The sequence below is a fragment of the Stegodyphus dumicola genome, chromosome 11, assembly GCF_044657685.1.
Source record: "Stegodyphus dumicola isolate Sdum_Otavi_A_Nest chromosome 11, ASM4465768v1".
Taxonomy (NCBI): Eukaryota; Metazoa; Arthropoda; class Arachnida; order Araneae; family Eresidae; genus Stegodyphus; species Stegodyphus dumicola.
This window is the reverse complement of record NC_140778.1, coordinates 123,235,894-123,250,591: the sequence shown is the minus strand read 5'-3', so window position 1 is coordinate 123,250,591 and position 14,698 is coordinate 123,235,894. Positions and strand designations below refer to the sequence as shown.

The 14,698-nt window shown below is 34.0% G+C and overlaps 1 protein-coding gene across 3 annotated transcripts in view; it reads left to right on the top strand.

The window, feature by feature from the left end:
* Positions 1–14,698, top strand: part of LOC118193125 (uncharacterized) — a 76,670-nt gene that overhangs the window by 31,665 nt on the left and 30,307 nt on the right. For all 3 annotated transcript variants that reach the window (XR_015044133.1, XM_035364165.2, XM_035364167.2), the window contains 2 exons: positions 9,685–9,899; positions 12,081–12,134. Coding sequence is in view for 2 of the 3 variants with exons in the window: in XM_035364165.2 (XP_035220056.1) it covers positions 9,685–9,899; positions 12,081–12,134 (269 nt within the window). In the remaining variant the exon portion in view is untranslated. The remainder of the gene's footprint in view (positions 1–9,684; positions 9,900–12,080; positions 12,135–14,698) is intronic.

Genomic DNA, 14,698 nt, shown 5'->3' with positions numbered 1-14,698 from the left:
TCTGTTTGCACTTCCCCCACCAAAGTCAAGCAGAATATATCAAACTCAAGGTCAGGAACCTAAAACTGTGTCCATTTCAAAAGTAATGGACATAGGATGCCATCTAGTAGCCTTCAGAAAAACGTTCCAGCTTAAAATGTGTATATGTTATGGTGAAACACCGAAATCTGGAGAATGTCAACTTTCACCAGTGAATGTCAACATTCACATAGTCTCTTGGTGTATGTCCGAAATATTTTCCAAATACTCTTATTTCTGACTTACACCGGTCAATGTCGACATTCACCACGTACTAATGGTGAATGCTGAACATATAACAATTTTATATTTTCTTCTCCTTAATTCATTTGCAAATAAACACACTTGAAACTTGAAATAAGAACTTAAGAACATGAGAACCTAAAACACACAATACATTCAAAATGAGAAAGCAAAATAATAGAAGTTAAAAACTTACTTAATTATACAGTACGTTCTAAATGAAAAAAATAAAATAACAGTAATAAAAAACTTACTAAAATATGTCATTCAAATCTTATTTATTGAAAACAAACTACTATGGCACTTTATGACCTCTCTTTTCGACTTTCACCAGAGCATATCTGTGATTGTTGACATACACCGGTGAGGGTCCAAATATACAAGAATTTAGTGAAATATTCGGTCTTTCACCGACATATTTGGTGAATGTTGATATTCTCTGGTGAAAGTTGACATTCTCCAATTTCGGTCTTTCACGGTAACATACACATCACCCGTCCTCTGAATGCAATCTCTAATGATGCGTGGATGGGACGCCTGGCTGTAAGAAACATTCTTAGGGAGTGTGTATATGGGACGCCCATCCTGAAAGGGCTAAAAAACAATTCTCTTCTCTCCGTCTTTTTTTTAGTCCAAAGGTACTTTGTCCCTGAAGGACTATTGTTTTCATTTTGCGTTGAATCACTCTAAATGGCGAAACACTTTTCAAACTGTTGCCACCAAATGTTAGAGACCTGCATTGTATTTTAAGAAATTAAATAATGAAAAATCTGCATAAATCTATGTGTATTTCTCACATTGTGATAAAACAACGGTACATAGAGCCATCAAATATTGAATGATGTATCCCTCCTACGAATATGGGCATGTGGAAGCCCAAATTTGAAATTTGGAATTTGTTTTATTATCGTTTTCATATTTTGTAAAACTTTAACGAATTTTTGAGTAACAAACTCAACGATTTAAAAGCGAGCAATGGCAACACTCTATGGGGGGGGGGGCAACCTTTTTATTTCTAACATGCGGAACTGTGTATCGGAAATTCTAAAGATATGCTCTTTTTAAAATTATTTTGCGACATTGCTATTGAACTGAATTTTATGGTTTAAGTGTAAAGAACACGATATTTAATAAATAAAGGTAACACACAAAATATTAAAAAAATGCCCCTTTGGACATAATTTAAAATCTGAAATCTTTCAGATTTTTTTTTTTTTTTTTTTTTTTTAAATATTAACCACGAGCCTAGCCAGCTGCAACTACCTAAAATAGTTATTATAAAACAGAAAAAATCTACAATGATTTTTAATGAATCTAGCTAATGTAATTTCATGGATCAAGCTAGTAATTATTAATAACTGAAATAAGTCTGTGTTTATTGCTCTAAATTGTTTAGTTTGTTAATAACAGAATAAATTTGAAAGAAAAATACATTAACGCACTGCAGGGTGACATCATATTACCCTATGAAAGGTAAAAATACTTTAATTTGGGCAGCAGCAGCAGCATGTTTCTTTTAAATTGCTGAATTTGTTGATTAAATTCAAAAGAGAAACACAGTGCATTTTGTTAAGTGGCAACACGCTTATTTTACTCAGGTTCCTGATTAAATTTGAAATGTAAATATCTTATGCCTTGATGAATGGCACCACAAAGATCCTTTGTCACTGAGTTTTTAATTAAAAGTTCATTAATTTCATGCAGAATATGAAATAAATTTTTAAAACATTTCAAATTTTGGCCATTGAAGTGCACATGGTGTAGAAAAATCATTTTCGCACAGCATGATTAAAGCCAGAAGAAGGATAACGTACTTTTTGCTGAGTGGCAACATGATTTGTTTATATTGCTGAGTTTTCTGTTTAAATTTGAAATAAAATAAATATCTTAGGCTTAACAGAGCGTTTTAAATCACTAAGTTTTTAATCAAATTCTCATTAAATTTAGACAAAATACAAAATAAAACCAAATTTAAAATTTAAAGCTCTGTCATTGGGGTCACACATTCGGATGAAGGACTATGTTTGTTAAAAATTTTATGGCTATGTATACCACTGTTTTTCTGCAATTTTTGAAAAACATGCATGCATGCATACATATTACACGCATAATACATACATATATACATTCAAGCATATAGATGTCTGATAGTGACATGCATGCATGCACACTGTCACTATCAGACATCTCAGGAGCATGTCCATGCATGCTTGAATTCCTATTGCAGTTCATTTGGTAATTTTGGGGGCAACAATAAAGAATTTTAAAAAATGTTAAAAACAAAACGTTTCAAATAAGCAATACCCTAATTAAAAAAATTAAAGAAATTGAAAGAAAAATGAATATTATAGAAGGGGAATTCAATCAATTTGAATGTCACTTCGTCAGGAGGAGGAACATTGAAATCTCTTTTCTACAAAAATCCTTGCTTTTCTGTATCCAGAATTAGCCGATGAACATTTCAGTGTATTTTAATTATAATAGTGCACCCAAAAATTCTGGCCCCTCCCCAGAGCAAGGAAAGAAACAAAGTAAATTCTAATTAGAATCTTGTACCTTAAATAAAGAGAATTCTATTTAAAGAATGAAAACGTAAATAATAAGGTACTTCAGTGAAAAATTCAAATCAAAATTTTACCTTTAAACAAATAGCATATAGTCCAAAGAATTAAAAACGTAAGTAAAATTTTAAAACTTTAGTGAAAAGACTTAATTAAAACTCACAAGAAGCAATTAAAAACTTTGAGCACTTTCAATAGAACACAATCGAAACATAGTAGATTGTTACAGTAGTGACTTATAGATTATTTATGTGCATATCTCTTCCCCTCGTGTATTTCCCTACCTAGTGTTTTTCAGTGCATGATTTAGAAACTTCTGATATATGGTGACAATGTAAAGTGTATGTACCTAGAGAAATTTATTTGGTGTAAATAAAAGAATATTATTGAAATCGATAAGTTTTACGAAATACATAATACAGTACGAAGTTCGAGATCTGAATTCATCAGAGCTTTTTGGCAGTTCCAGATTTATTATAATTCCAGTTTCATCATAATTTTTGCAATCACAGTGAACTCTTGAAATGTTGTATGTAAAAATCCAAACATTTTCTTTTGAACCATCTTATGAGCTCAAATTATTAGACTGTATTAAAAATTTCGTAAATCATAAAAAAATGCCATTCTCTGCATGGAAACTGATCTGGAAACTTCCACAGAATCACTTCTATATGCCGGTGGATGCATACAATGATATGTGCAGATGCCATTGCACTATATTCTGTATAGGCCTTATGCATATGCCCCTCAGGGGGCTCACTTTTGTGAGTACGGGTGTGGCAATCCCGAGGTACCCTAGCCCTTCAGGGGATCATCTTCTTGGTGAGACGGGTGTCACGATCCTGGAGCCCCAGTGATCTATCCTCTTTTCCGTTTCCTCTCCTCTTTGCTGGAACTTTTTCCCTTCTCTTCTCCCTCGTGGTTTCTCTCTACGGAGTTTGGGGCTCGTCACGAGAGACTGGAACAGCCCTTGTCTCTAGTCTTCGAGTGGCGAGAAAACTGCCCACGTGTTTGCCGTGCGTGGAGACCCGTGACGCTGGAAAGGAGGGTCCTAGTAGTTGAGGGGCGAGGTACTGTCCCCAACACACTACTTTGGCCTCTGCTTCAGCTAAACGGGAGGCACCTTAGTCGTCCTCACGGGTGTCAATCGGCTGGTCACTAGTACTTGTGTCAGTGGCTTGGGGTCAAGCTCTCGGGAGTACCTGCTTTCGGGAAAGCCGACTGTGGGGCTTCAGTTTGCGTATAGGTCCGGCTAGCCCTAACACAGGAATCTGTGTTCCCTTGTTGGGCTCCGTGGTGGGCGGGGCCGTCGGACCCGAATCTTATATTTTTCAATTATGGCTTCCTTATTTATTTTAAAAAAACCTGAAACAAACGACACGAATAAAGATATTGAAATCATTGACAAATCTGTGAGCAAGAAAATTCGTACCGATGCAAATGCCAAAGAAACTACTGAATGTCCTCGCTTTGTTGTTGTTACCAGTGCCTCTGAAGAATTTAAAAAGATGTCTCCTTTCCTGATAAACAAATACATTCATTCTTGCATAGGTGAGCCAAGGAACATAAAGCGTCTCCGTTCGGGAGATCTGCTTATTGATACCTTTTCGGCCACCCAGTCTGCTTCACTTTTACAACAAACCAAACTTGGACAGGTATCTATAACTGCGTCAGCGCATAAAACGCTTAATTTCTGTAGAGGCGTGATCTCGGAAATCGACCTTCTGTGTGTTTTAGAAGAAGAGTTCGTCTCCGAGTTAGCTGATCAAAAGGTTTGTGCTGCCAAGCGGATCAAGATGCGTAAGGAAGGTCAGTTGATTGACACGAAACACGTGATCCTGACCTTCAATTTGCCTGATCTGCCGAAGAATATTAAGGCTGGATATTTAAATTGCCCCGTAAGACCTTATATTCCAAACCCCATGTGATGCTTCCAGTACCAGCGTTTTGGCCATTCCAAGATGTCCTGTCGTGGGACCCTGACGTGCGCTCGATGCTCGTTGGTTGGCCACGATAGCGATAATTGCACCGCTGCAGCACTGTGTGTTAATTGCAAGGGCAACCATCCAGCATTTTCCCGTTCCTGTCCAAAATGGAAATTAGAAAAGGAAGTTCAGACCATAAAAGTCTCTAGAAACATTTCATATGCCGAAGCTAGAAGACAAGTTCAAAGCACACAGCCTCAGTCAAACAAATCATATGCCGGCGTCGTTAAATCAACACGCACAATAGCCACTCAAACTTCCATAAGTTCACAGACTCCACCAAATAAAACCCAGCAGCCTGCAAACAACAAAAAGGAAAATCCAACCCATGTCATACAAAATAAAGAAGTAACAATCTCGAGCAAACCAAAAACTGTGCTTCCAAAAATAGTATCCAAAAATAGAAGCCCATCTGTAGATGCCATGAATTCTGAATCTCTAGATTCATACGGTATGGAAGTGGAGGAGGGAATGGAAGTTCCCGAGCATCTACTTCCGCGCAAAACTAAAAAGGAACACAGAAAGAACAAACAACACCAGTCATAATGGCCACCCTCATCTCATGGAACTGTCGCGGTTTCCACCGAAATTTGCTTGACATTAAAGCTATGATCAATGCTTATCATCCTGTTTGCTTGGCAATACAAGAGACAAATCTGAAACCAGATCAACATGCAAAACTTCGGAGGTTTTCTCTCGTCAGGAAGGATAACCTTGCAGGTGAGCGTGCCAGTGGAGGTGTATGTCTCCTCACCTCACTGGATTATCCCTCAAGTTCCTTTCCTTTGACGACTTCTCTCCAAGTTGTCGCTGTACAAGTAAATTTTGATATTGTAGTTTCAGTCGTTTCTCTTTATTTGCCTCCTAATGAGCACATTGATCAGCAAGATTTAAATGATCTTTTAGAGCAGCTGCCTGAGCCTTTCATCATAATAGGAGATTTTAACGGCCATAACTCGCTCTGGGGTAGTAAAGATACAAATTGCCGAGGAAGACAAATTGAGCGGATGATCGAAGATCACAGCCTTTGTCTCCTGAATAATGGGCAGGATACTTACTTCCATGAGCCTTCAAGGACATTCCACGCTCTCGACCTTGCCATCTGTTCACCATCTCTGTTGCCTTTTTGCACTTTTAGTGTCGGAAAAGACCTGTACAACAGCGATCATTATCCCATTTTTGTATCTCTTGCACGAAGAGGAGCAAACCCCATGTCGAAAGTCCCTCGGTTTATTCTGGACAGGGCAGACTGGGAACTCTTCTCTTCCATTGCAGAGCTCACAGATGAAATGGTAGAAGATGTGCATATCGATGATGCTGTTGATGCTGTTACAAATACTATTATTCAGGCAGCTATGCTCTCCATTCCTAGAACATCAGGAAAAATACTAAAATATACGAAACCTTGGTGGAATCGCGACTGTCATGAAGCACTGAAAAAACAGAAAAAAGCATGGGGTATTTTTCGTAGATATCCTACTCTGCGAAACCTCATAGCATTTAAAAGAGCCAAAGCAAATGCACGAAAAGTAAGAAGGCAAAGCCAGAGGGATTCCTGGATTTCATATGTGTCTTCAATAACATCCTCTACGCCTAGTAAGCGGGTTTGGGAAAGAGTTCGAAAGGCATGCGGAATATATAAAGACCACTCACTTTCCTTTCTGGAAAAAGATGGCCGAGTGATTAGCTCCATAGAAGAAATTGCGAATACTATCGGTGAGACATTTGCTGCCGTTTCTTCCAGCAGAAACTATTCACCTGCATTTCTTTCTATCAAGCAACGCTCTGAGAAAAATCCCATCGCTTTCAACTCTTCCGAATTTGAGCCTTATAATAGAGATTTTACTGTGCTAGAGTTAAAGAGAGCTTTGTTTCAGACACATAGGTCGTCTGCAGGTCTCGATGGCGTGAACTACGAAATGCTAAAGCATCTGTCCTATAAGTCACTGAATGCCCTTCTCACGCTTTACAATAGAGTGTGGAAGGAGCGTATTTTTCCCAGTGCATGGAGGAGAGCTGTTGTCATTCCCATTGCTAAGCCAGGGAAAGATCCAAGGAATCCCTCCAACTATCGACCAATTGCCCTTACGAGTTGCCTCTGCAAACTGTTTGAAAAGATGGTAAACAGCCGCCTAGTCTACTTCTTGGAAAAGAATGATATTATATCGCCTTATCAGAGTGGTTTTCGAAAGGGAAGAACAACTGTAGATAACATGCTCCTCTTAGAGACATCTATTCGAAAAGCATTTGTAAAAAGAAGCCACCTTGTCTCGATATTCTTCGACATTGAAAAAGCTTATGATAAGGCATAGAGATACGGTATACTCCGGGATCTTCACGAGAGTGGCTTGCGCGGCAACCTACCAATTTTCATTCAGAATTTCTTGAACAGTAGAACTTTTCAAGTAAGAATTGGCTCTGTTTTTTCGGATGTTTTCCAACAGGAAGAGGGTGTGCCTCAAGGCTGTGTGCTTAGTGTAACGCTGTTCAGTTTAAAAATAAATTCTGTATTAAAAGAACTTCCTCCTACCATCTTGGGATCACTATATGTAGATGATTTACAGATTAGCTGTCGAGGAGCAGACATGAGATACATAGAGAGGCAATTGCAGATGGCTCTGAATAAGATCCAAGAATGGTCAGACAAACAGGGATTTACCTTTTCGAAACAGAAATCTGTGTGCGTGCACTTTTGTAGGAAGCGAGGTCTCCATCCTGAACCTGAGTTATATCTAAATGGTACAATTATTCCAGTTGCACCCGAAGTGAAATTTTTAGGAGTGACGTTTGACCAGAAATTGACTTTCCTTTCTCATGTTTTAAACCTGAGAAAGAAGTGTCTAAAAACACTAAATATTTTAAAAGTGTTGGCAAACACCTCCTGGGGTGCAGAGCGTTGCTCCATGCTTCGCATTTACAGAGCGCTTATCCGCTCTAGACTGGACTATGGCTCAGTGGTTTATGGATCCACTCGCTCATCTGTTTTGTTAAAACTGGACCCTGTTCACCATCAAGGTTTGCGGATTTGTTCAGGAGCTTTCAGGACTTCTCCTGTACAGAGCCTATACGTTGACTCTAACGAACCATCACTTTATCTGAGGCGTGAGCAATTGTCCCTTTTACAATACTTTAATATCTTATCCCAACCTGAACATCCCAATAAGCTGTGCTTACTTGATAATGAGTGTAATACTTTATTTGAAACACGTCCATCTTGTGTTGCTACCTTTCCTTTAAGACTTCGCCCCATCATTGAGGAACATTCCCTCTCTGATATGCGCCCCCAAGCAGTACAGAACTTTGAAATCCCACCTTGGGAAAATTCACGGATTCAGCTTCTTGATGTTTTCAAACATCACGTGAAAGCAAGCACTAATGAGATTGTTTACAGACAACTCTTTGCTGAGCACAGGCACAAATATAGCAGTTATTATCCGATATACACAGATGGATCAAAGTCAAATGATCATGTCGGGATGGCTTTTGTATTTGAAAATTACATAGAGGGCAGATGCCTGCACCATGCTTTCTCAGTCCTAACATCTGAACTAACTGCAATATATTTTGGTCTTTTGTACATCTCAAAGCTCTGCCACAAAAAGTTCATAGTTTACACAGACTCGTATAGTGCTCTTAAATCCTTGGAAGCTTTTCCCAACACTCAGAATCCTGTGGTAGTGGATGTTCTCAAAATTCATATAAATTTAACGATTCGAGGTTATGAAGTCCTGTACTGCTGGGTTCCTGGACATGCTGGAATAAAGGGAAATGAGCTTGCAGATATCGCAGCCAAATCTGCTGTTGAACTGTCCAGTCGCCTTATCCCTTTTAGAGATATCTGCAGTGTCATCAAGGGAAAGGTCCGAAAAAAATGGCAGCAATTTTGGGATGTTCAGCATCACAACAAGTTGAGAAACGTCAAGCCTAGAATTGAGCATTGGGATTTTGTTGGAAATCGTAAGGAGGAAGTTCTTTTGACTCGCCTCAGAATTGGTCACACTAGAGTCACTCATAACTATCTTCTTAATGCTGAAAATGAGCCTGTTTGTTTTAATTGTAATGTTTGTTTATCTGTTCGTCATATTTTAATTGAGTGTCCATGTTTTAATAGTCTTCGCCAGAAATATTTTAATAGCTGTGACTTACCTCTCGACCGTTTAATCGGAAGAGAGGTCAATTCTAATTTATTTTATTATTTAAAAGAGATTGGCTTTTATTACCAAATGTAATTTGTTTTGAAGACTGTGTCTTGAGTTTTAATATGTGCTTTTAACTTGTGTTTATATGACTTCATCCTTTGGATTTGGTACATTTATCTACTTGTTTTTTATTTATTGAATTTTAATGTCATCAATTGTAATCATCTCATCTTTTGTTTGGCACGTCATAATCATCTCTGGTTTTTGCGCCATAATCACTCACTCACTCACTCACCCCCTTATGCATATGTGTCTTTTTCGCTGCATTTCATTTATGTTTATATATATTTTACCTAAAGACAATTGATTAGTAATTCTTTGGGCATTGATTTCACCACTTACTGTGACTGTGAAACCAAGGCATATACTGTACTGATATAACTCATATAATAAAAAGATTGACACTTACAGTTGCATATTATAGTTAATTACATATATACAGTGTGGTTATTAGGTATTATTTTATGCAAATAAATTTGCTTTGAAATTCAATTCATTTTGGGGGCATTTTTCTACATTTCTTTTAAAAAACTGATATTTAACTCAAAATTACATTTTAATGTAGCATTTGCATTGTGTATTTTATTCTTTATTTTATTTATAAATAATTCATAATTTAAATGTTATTTTATTCTTTAAATAGTATTATATATATTTTGTGCATTGGATTCTTTTAAGGTATCAAGAAAATCTCTCTCCTCTTCAAAATCTCTTCCTGTTCCATCTGTAAAGCAAAGAATTGCTGATCGTCTTGGAATTTGTAAACCTCCTGCTGGGTTGTCTATACCTAGAGTAAAACAAAGTTCTGTTTCTCGACAGTCTGCATGGTCCGATAGACAACCTTCTTATTTTCTTTTTGGTGAAAGAGATCAGTTGATGAACTTCAGTGAAAAGTACATTAATTTTACTTAAATCCTTTAAAATTATTTATCTGTTTATTTACTTATTATAAATAATTTTTATTTAATAATTTATAATTGAAATTTACATTCAATTTTACATTTAAATTTACATTTATTACTCAAATTTAGTTTTGAAGTCCAATATGTTTATTTCAAGGTCATAAAGTGTTTATTGTGTACCATAAAATTTGCTTTGAAAATATTATGGCAGAAATTCCAATTAAATAAAGAAAAGAAGAAAATTAAGGGGAAAAAATCTGAAAAGATTTGGATTTTAACATTTCACCAGATGGTTTGCAAATATTTTGTGGTCTTTCACAGTTTACCAATCTGCTCTTGGACTCACTCCTGCTAGTACAACTTTTTTTTTGTCTTGATTATTTTAACATTGCTTTCTTTGCAATTATGCCATATGAAATTCAACAGTAAAATCACAAAATTTTTAAAAGCAACATACTTTTAGAATTCCTGATAGTGTTGCTATATATTTTTCTGTCTTTTCTCAGTTTATCCTATCAGTGTCCAGTTTTCTTAGTAAGATGACTGCACTTTTTGTTCCCCTTTTTATTAACAACTTTTGGTCTTTTTAACTTTAATTATTGAACATAATTTTTTGCACTTAAGCTACATAAAATTCACCACAAAATTTAAAAAAAAAAAAAAAAAATTAAACATCTTATCTTAAGAATTCCCAATAGAGTGTTTATGTGTTGCCAGACATTTTTTTTATACCATGTTATTTCTTTAAAAATAATATGTGTAGATAACATTTGTTGGCCACATACTTTTATTTGAAAAGAGATATGGACAAAAAAGTGAGGACTGAGAATAATAGTATCCTTGGTGCTAAAAATAAAAATCTTTAATTGACCTTTATAAGTTGAAATTCACATGTGCTATTCCATTTTAGGTAAATATTATTATATTAAAAAAACCTATTAAAATCAGGAACTTATGATGCTTGAGTTATGCTTCAAAAATTTGTTTTCTATAGAAAAGTTGTGTTAAATTATTTCTTTATAGTAAGTAGTTATTGTTTTTGTTTTTCTTCAGATTGAAATGATCTCAGAATGAGATGGGACAATACAGAATTATTTTTAAAAATAATTTTTTGTGCCTGATTTACATATGTAATCATTTATATTATTTTTTAACATAAGTAACTGCAAACTATTTTTTTCTTTTTATGTGTAGTTGATGCATTTATGTTTTTGTACCATGATTTAAGAAATTTCCGTTCTTTTCCCTCTGCAATAAGCTATTTTTCTCATTGGAATTTCTCTTGAGATATATATAGATGAGATGATGTGAAATTTATTTAAAAATTGGATCATTGAAAATTTTTTCATTAGTTTCTTTTTCCTAAAATCCATATTTATCATCAATATTTTGATATACATCCCCAAGTTTTATTCTAATAGTATTTTTTAAATAATTATTTGCTTATTTTTATAACAATATTTCTGTTTATTCACTTATAGTGATAGATTCTATAGAATTTATTTAGAATTAAATAGATTACTCTCAGAGTAAATCCTGTCAAAACAAGTTGACTGCTTTTGAGTGTTCATAATTTTTCAGTTACAAATATTTCATTAATATTTGAGCTTCTGTGAAATATTTGTTTTTTTATATTATTTTACATTAAGATAAAGAAATCATTTCTGATATATATTTTAGCTATTCTAAAGTTCCTAATAGTGAATTTTTTTTATTGGATTTGGTGAAACAGCAGTTTTGAACTGAAGTTTGAGTCACAAATTTCTAAATGTTGTTAAAATACAGGAATTAAATTAAACTGTAAATCTTTATTTTAATGAAAATTATTTTAAATTTATAACTTTCTTAGAATAGATTTCTTAGATTATTCTTTTTTTAACTCAAAAAGTATATGTTATGTAGTATTGTCATCCTTCAAATAACATGCTTGTTTTGAGTAATTACAATATTAACAGTCTACAGTTGGGGAAAGAAAATAAGTTTAACTAGTAATAAAAGAAATTTTAAACAGTTTGCTGAGGTGGTTATTAAAAAATTTAAATGGAGTAAGTAGTACATTTTTTAAGAGATGATTTTTATTATTTTAATCCATCTGTGTAACATTACTGTTAAATTTTGTAATGATTTGAAATCTAAAATACAAATTTCTTTAAACCTTTTCCTGCCTTTTAGTTTTAATGAAGAAGATGTGAAACCAACTAATACAGCTGGGCCTTCTACTAGTAGGTATGTTAACATTTTTTCATAGTTCAGTTTTATTATTTAAAAATTGTGATAAAATTCATAAATGATTAATAAAATGGTAGCTTTAATTTTACTTTTTTAAATCACAATTAGAAAGTGTTTGTGTATGCGTCTATCTGTTTATTCTCATATATATATAAGAAAAATAAAAAAATATGTAAAAGATTAAATTAACAACATAAAATTCCCTTCTCAAATCTAAAAATAGTAACCTCTCTCTGCACTATGTCATTTCTAGATTAATCCATGTTATATGACACTTACATAATTCTGGTGATGTAAATGGAACTAAAACTCAAGTAGTGAATAGTAATTTTACAGCAATATTAACTAACCAATCACATTGAGAACCACATAATGCACTTTCTTTCAACGCTTTGGACTAGCTGTACTTCTGTCTGTCTCCTGCTTCGTTCTTGCTGCAAAGCTATCAAAAATGTAAACCTCCTGCAATAGGCACAATTAATGTGCCAACTTGTTTACGGCCATAACATGTTTGCTGGGGGAAAAAAAAAAATGAATATTAAATCTGGCTTTTCCTCTAATTTCTTATTTCTTGTGGATCAACCTTTTCTATGCCATCAAAATTTCTGCTGGTCAGTTACTTCTGACATTGTTTTTATTACATACATATGTATAATCTTAGTTTTGAGACATTACCCCCTTTTTTTACATTATTACATTAACTGAAAATCTAAATTAGCCCCCGCCAAAAAAAAGCTTCTTAAATTTTCTTTGAATAATGGCTCTCAGTGGTTGATTTCTAATGAGCAAATATACAAAAAGCTGTATTTTAAACCAGTTAAAAATATGATTTTTTATTTGAATATGTTAAAAACTAAGAAAAAGCTTTCTTCACATAAAAATATGTACTAGAAAAATAGTGCGTGTGTAAATAAAAAATAAGTTTAATAAAGTACTAACTTTATGGACCCTTCTTTTGAATTTGATTACTTCTTCTTTCCATCCTGAAAATAGAAACTGCTTGAAATAATCTCTAAACTGTGTCATTTCAAAATTAATTCTTCTCACATGATTCTTATGTTGTGCTAATAATGACTTTCATAATACACATGTTAATAATTTTAAATTTTGTGAACTGAAACTAAAAATAAAAAAAAATACCAATCAAAATGGAAGTAAAACTATATCAGTTTTAATTAAACCTTCATTTGGAAAGTGTGTATTCCTTCTATTGCTTCTGCCGGTTTTGCCAGTTTGCTGCCACTGCTTATATCTTTCCTCCATCGATATTAAAAAAAAATATGGAAAGTTACCAATGTTATTATTCAAGTAAAGTCATGGGTTTTGTATAAGGTTGGCTCTGCTTAAATCAAAAATGTGATATCAACAATAAAAATTGTTATGTCTGCCACCGTGGCTTGAATTCTTCATGAATTGCTTTTGATGATTGAGATCTACATGGTTATCAATTTCTAAATCATCATGCGTAATTAAATATGTAAAAACTGAATTTATTATTTATTATTTAGGTTCTGTTGTAAATTTCTATGAAAAAATATTAAAAGCCTAGTGCATTAAGTAGGAAAATTATCTTCCTTAAAAGTAAATTATGTTGCAGTGTATAAAAAGGTACTTTGAAGTATTATTAATATGAACGAAAGTGTAATATATTTTATGTACATCTCCAATCGCACATTACTTGTTTTAACTAATGTATTTAGAAAATAGTTTATCTTTGAACTATAGCCCACCAGCAACCGAGCGGTTAAGTCGCTGAACACTGGTAGTTCGGACTGAGGTTCGAATCCCGCGAACGGGCAGGATGCATGGGTGTTTTCTTGGTTTTACCATGTGTTCCCATGTGTCCTCCATGAAGGCATCCCTTCCCTTAGGCAGATAGCCCTAGTGTGCTTTGCTATAATGTCAATAAACCAAACTAATCTTTGAACTGTATAAATTTTAGAGGCGTCGAATTTGCATATGAATGAACCACATATAGTCAAATGTATATTATCTATCTTAGATAATGTATATTTACAATGAAGTAAACTAGTTGGGGCATCTGTTGCTAATAATAAGAAAGTGAAATGGAGTATACATTATAGTATTATAATCCATTTATTGAACATTCTGTGTTCTGAGAGAAATCATTTGTCTTTCTGTATCTCTATTATTATTATCTTGTATAATATTAAACATGACAGATATATATTGCTGTTATTAAACATCAAAAAGGAAAAATTGTCATAGATTTGTGTATATTTTATAGTGCTAAATGGTAAAATAAACTAGTGTGAGTGTTTTGATAAATATAGTAAAAAACACTTTCAGGGGCAAAAAAAGATTGTTTTTCAGTGCAGTCTCCATCTATGATATACATTTAGCCAAGTGAGTTTGCAATTTATTAATGTCATTGGGAAAATTGTTTTTGTCAAAGGCTGCAGATACGCATGAAATGTTTTTTTAAAAGAAATTTGAAAGTGTTGGAGGGAAATTTTGAACTTATGGTTTTGCTACTTATGCTTGATTAATTTACTTTGTGCAATTTAATTTTTACTTGGGTTTTAAATATATTATTTACT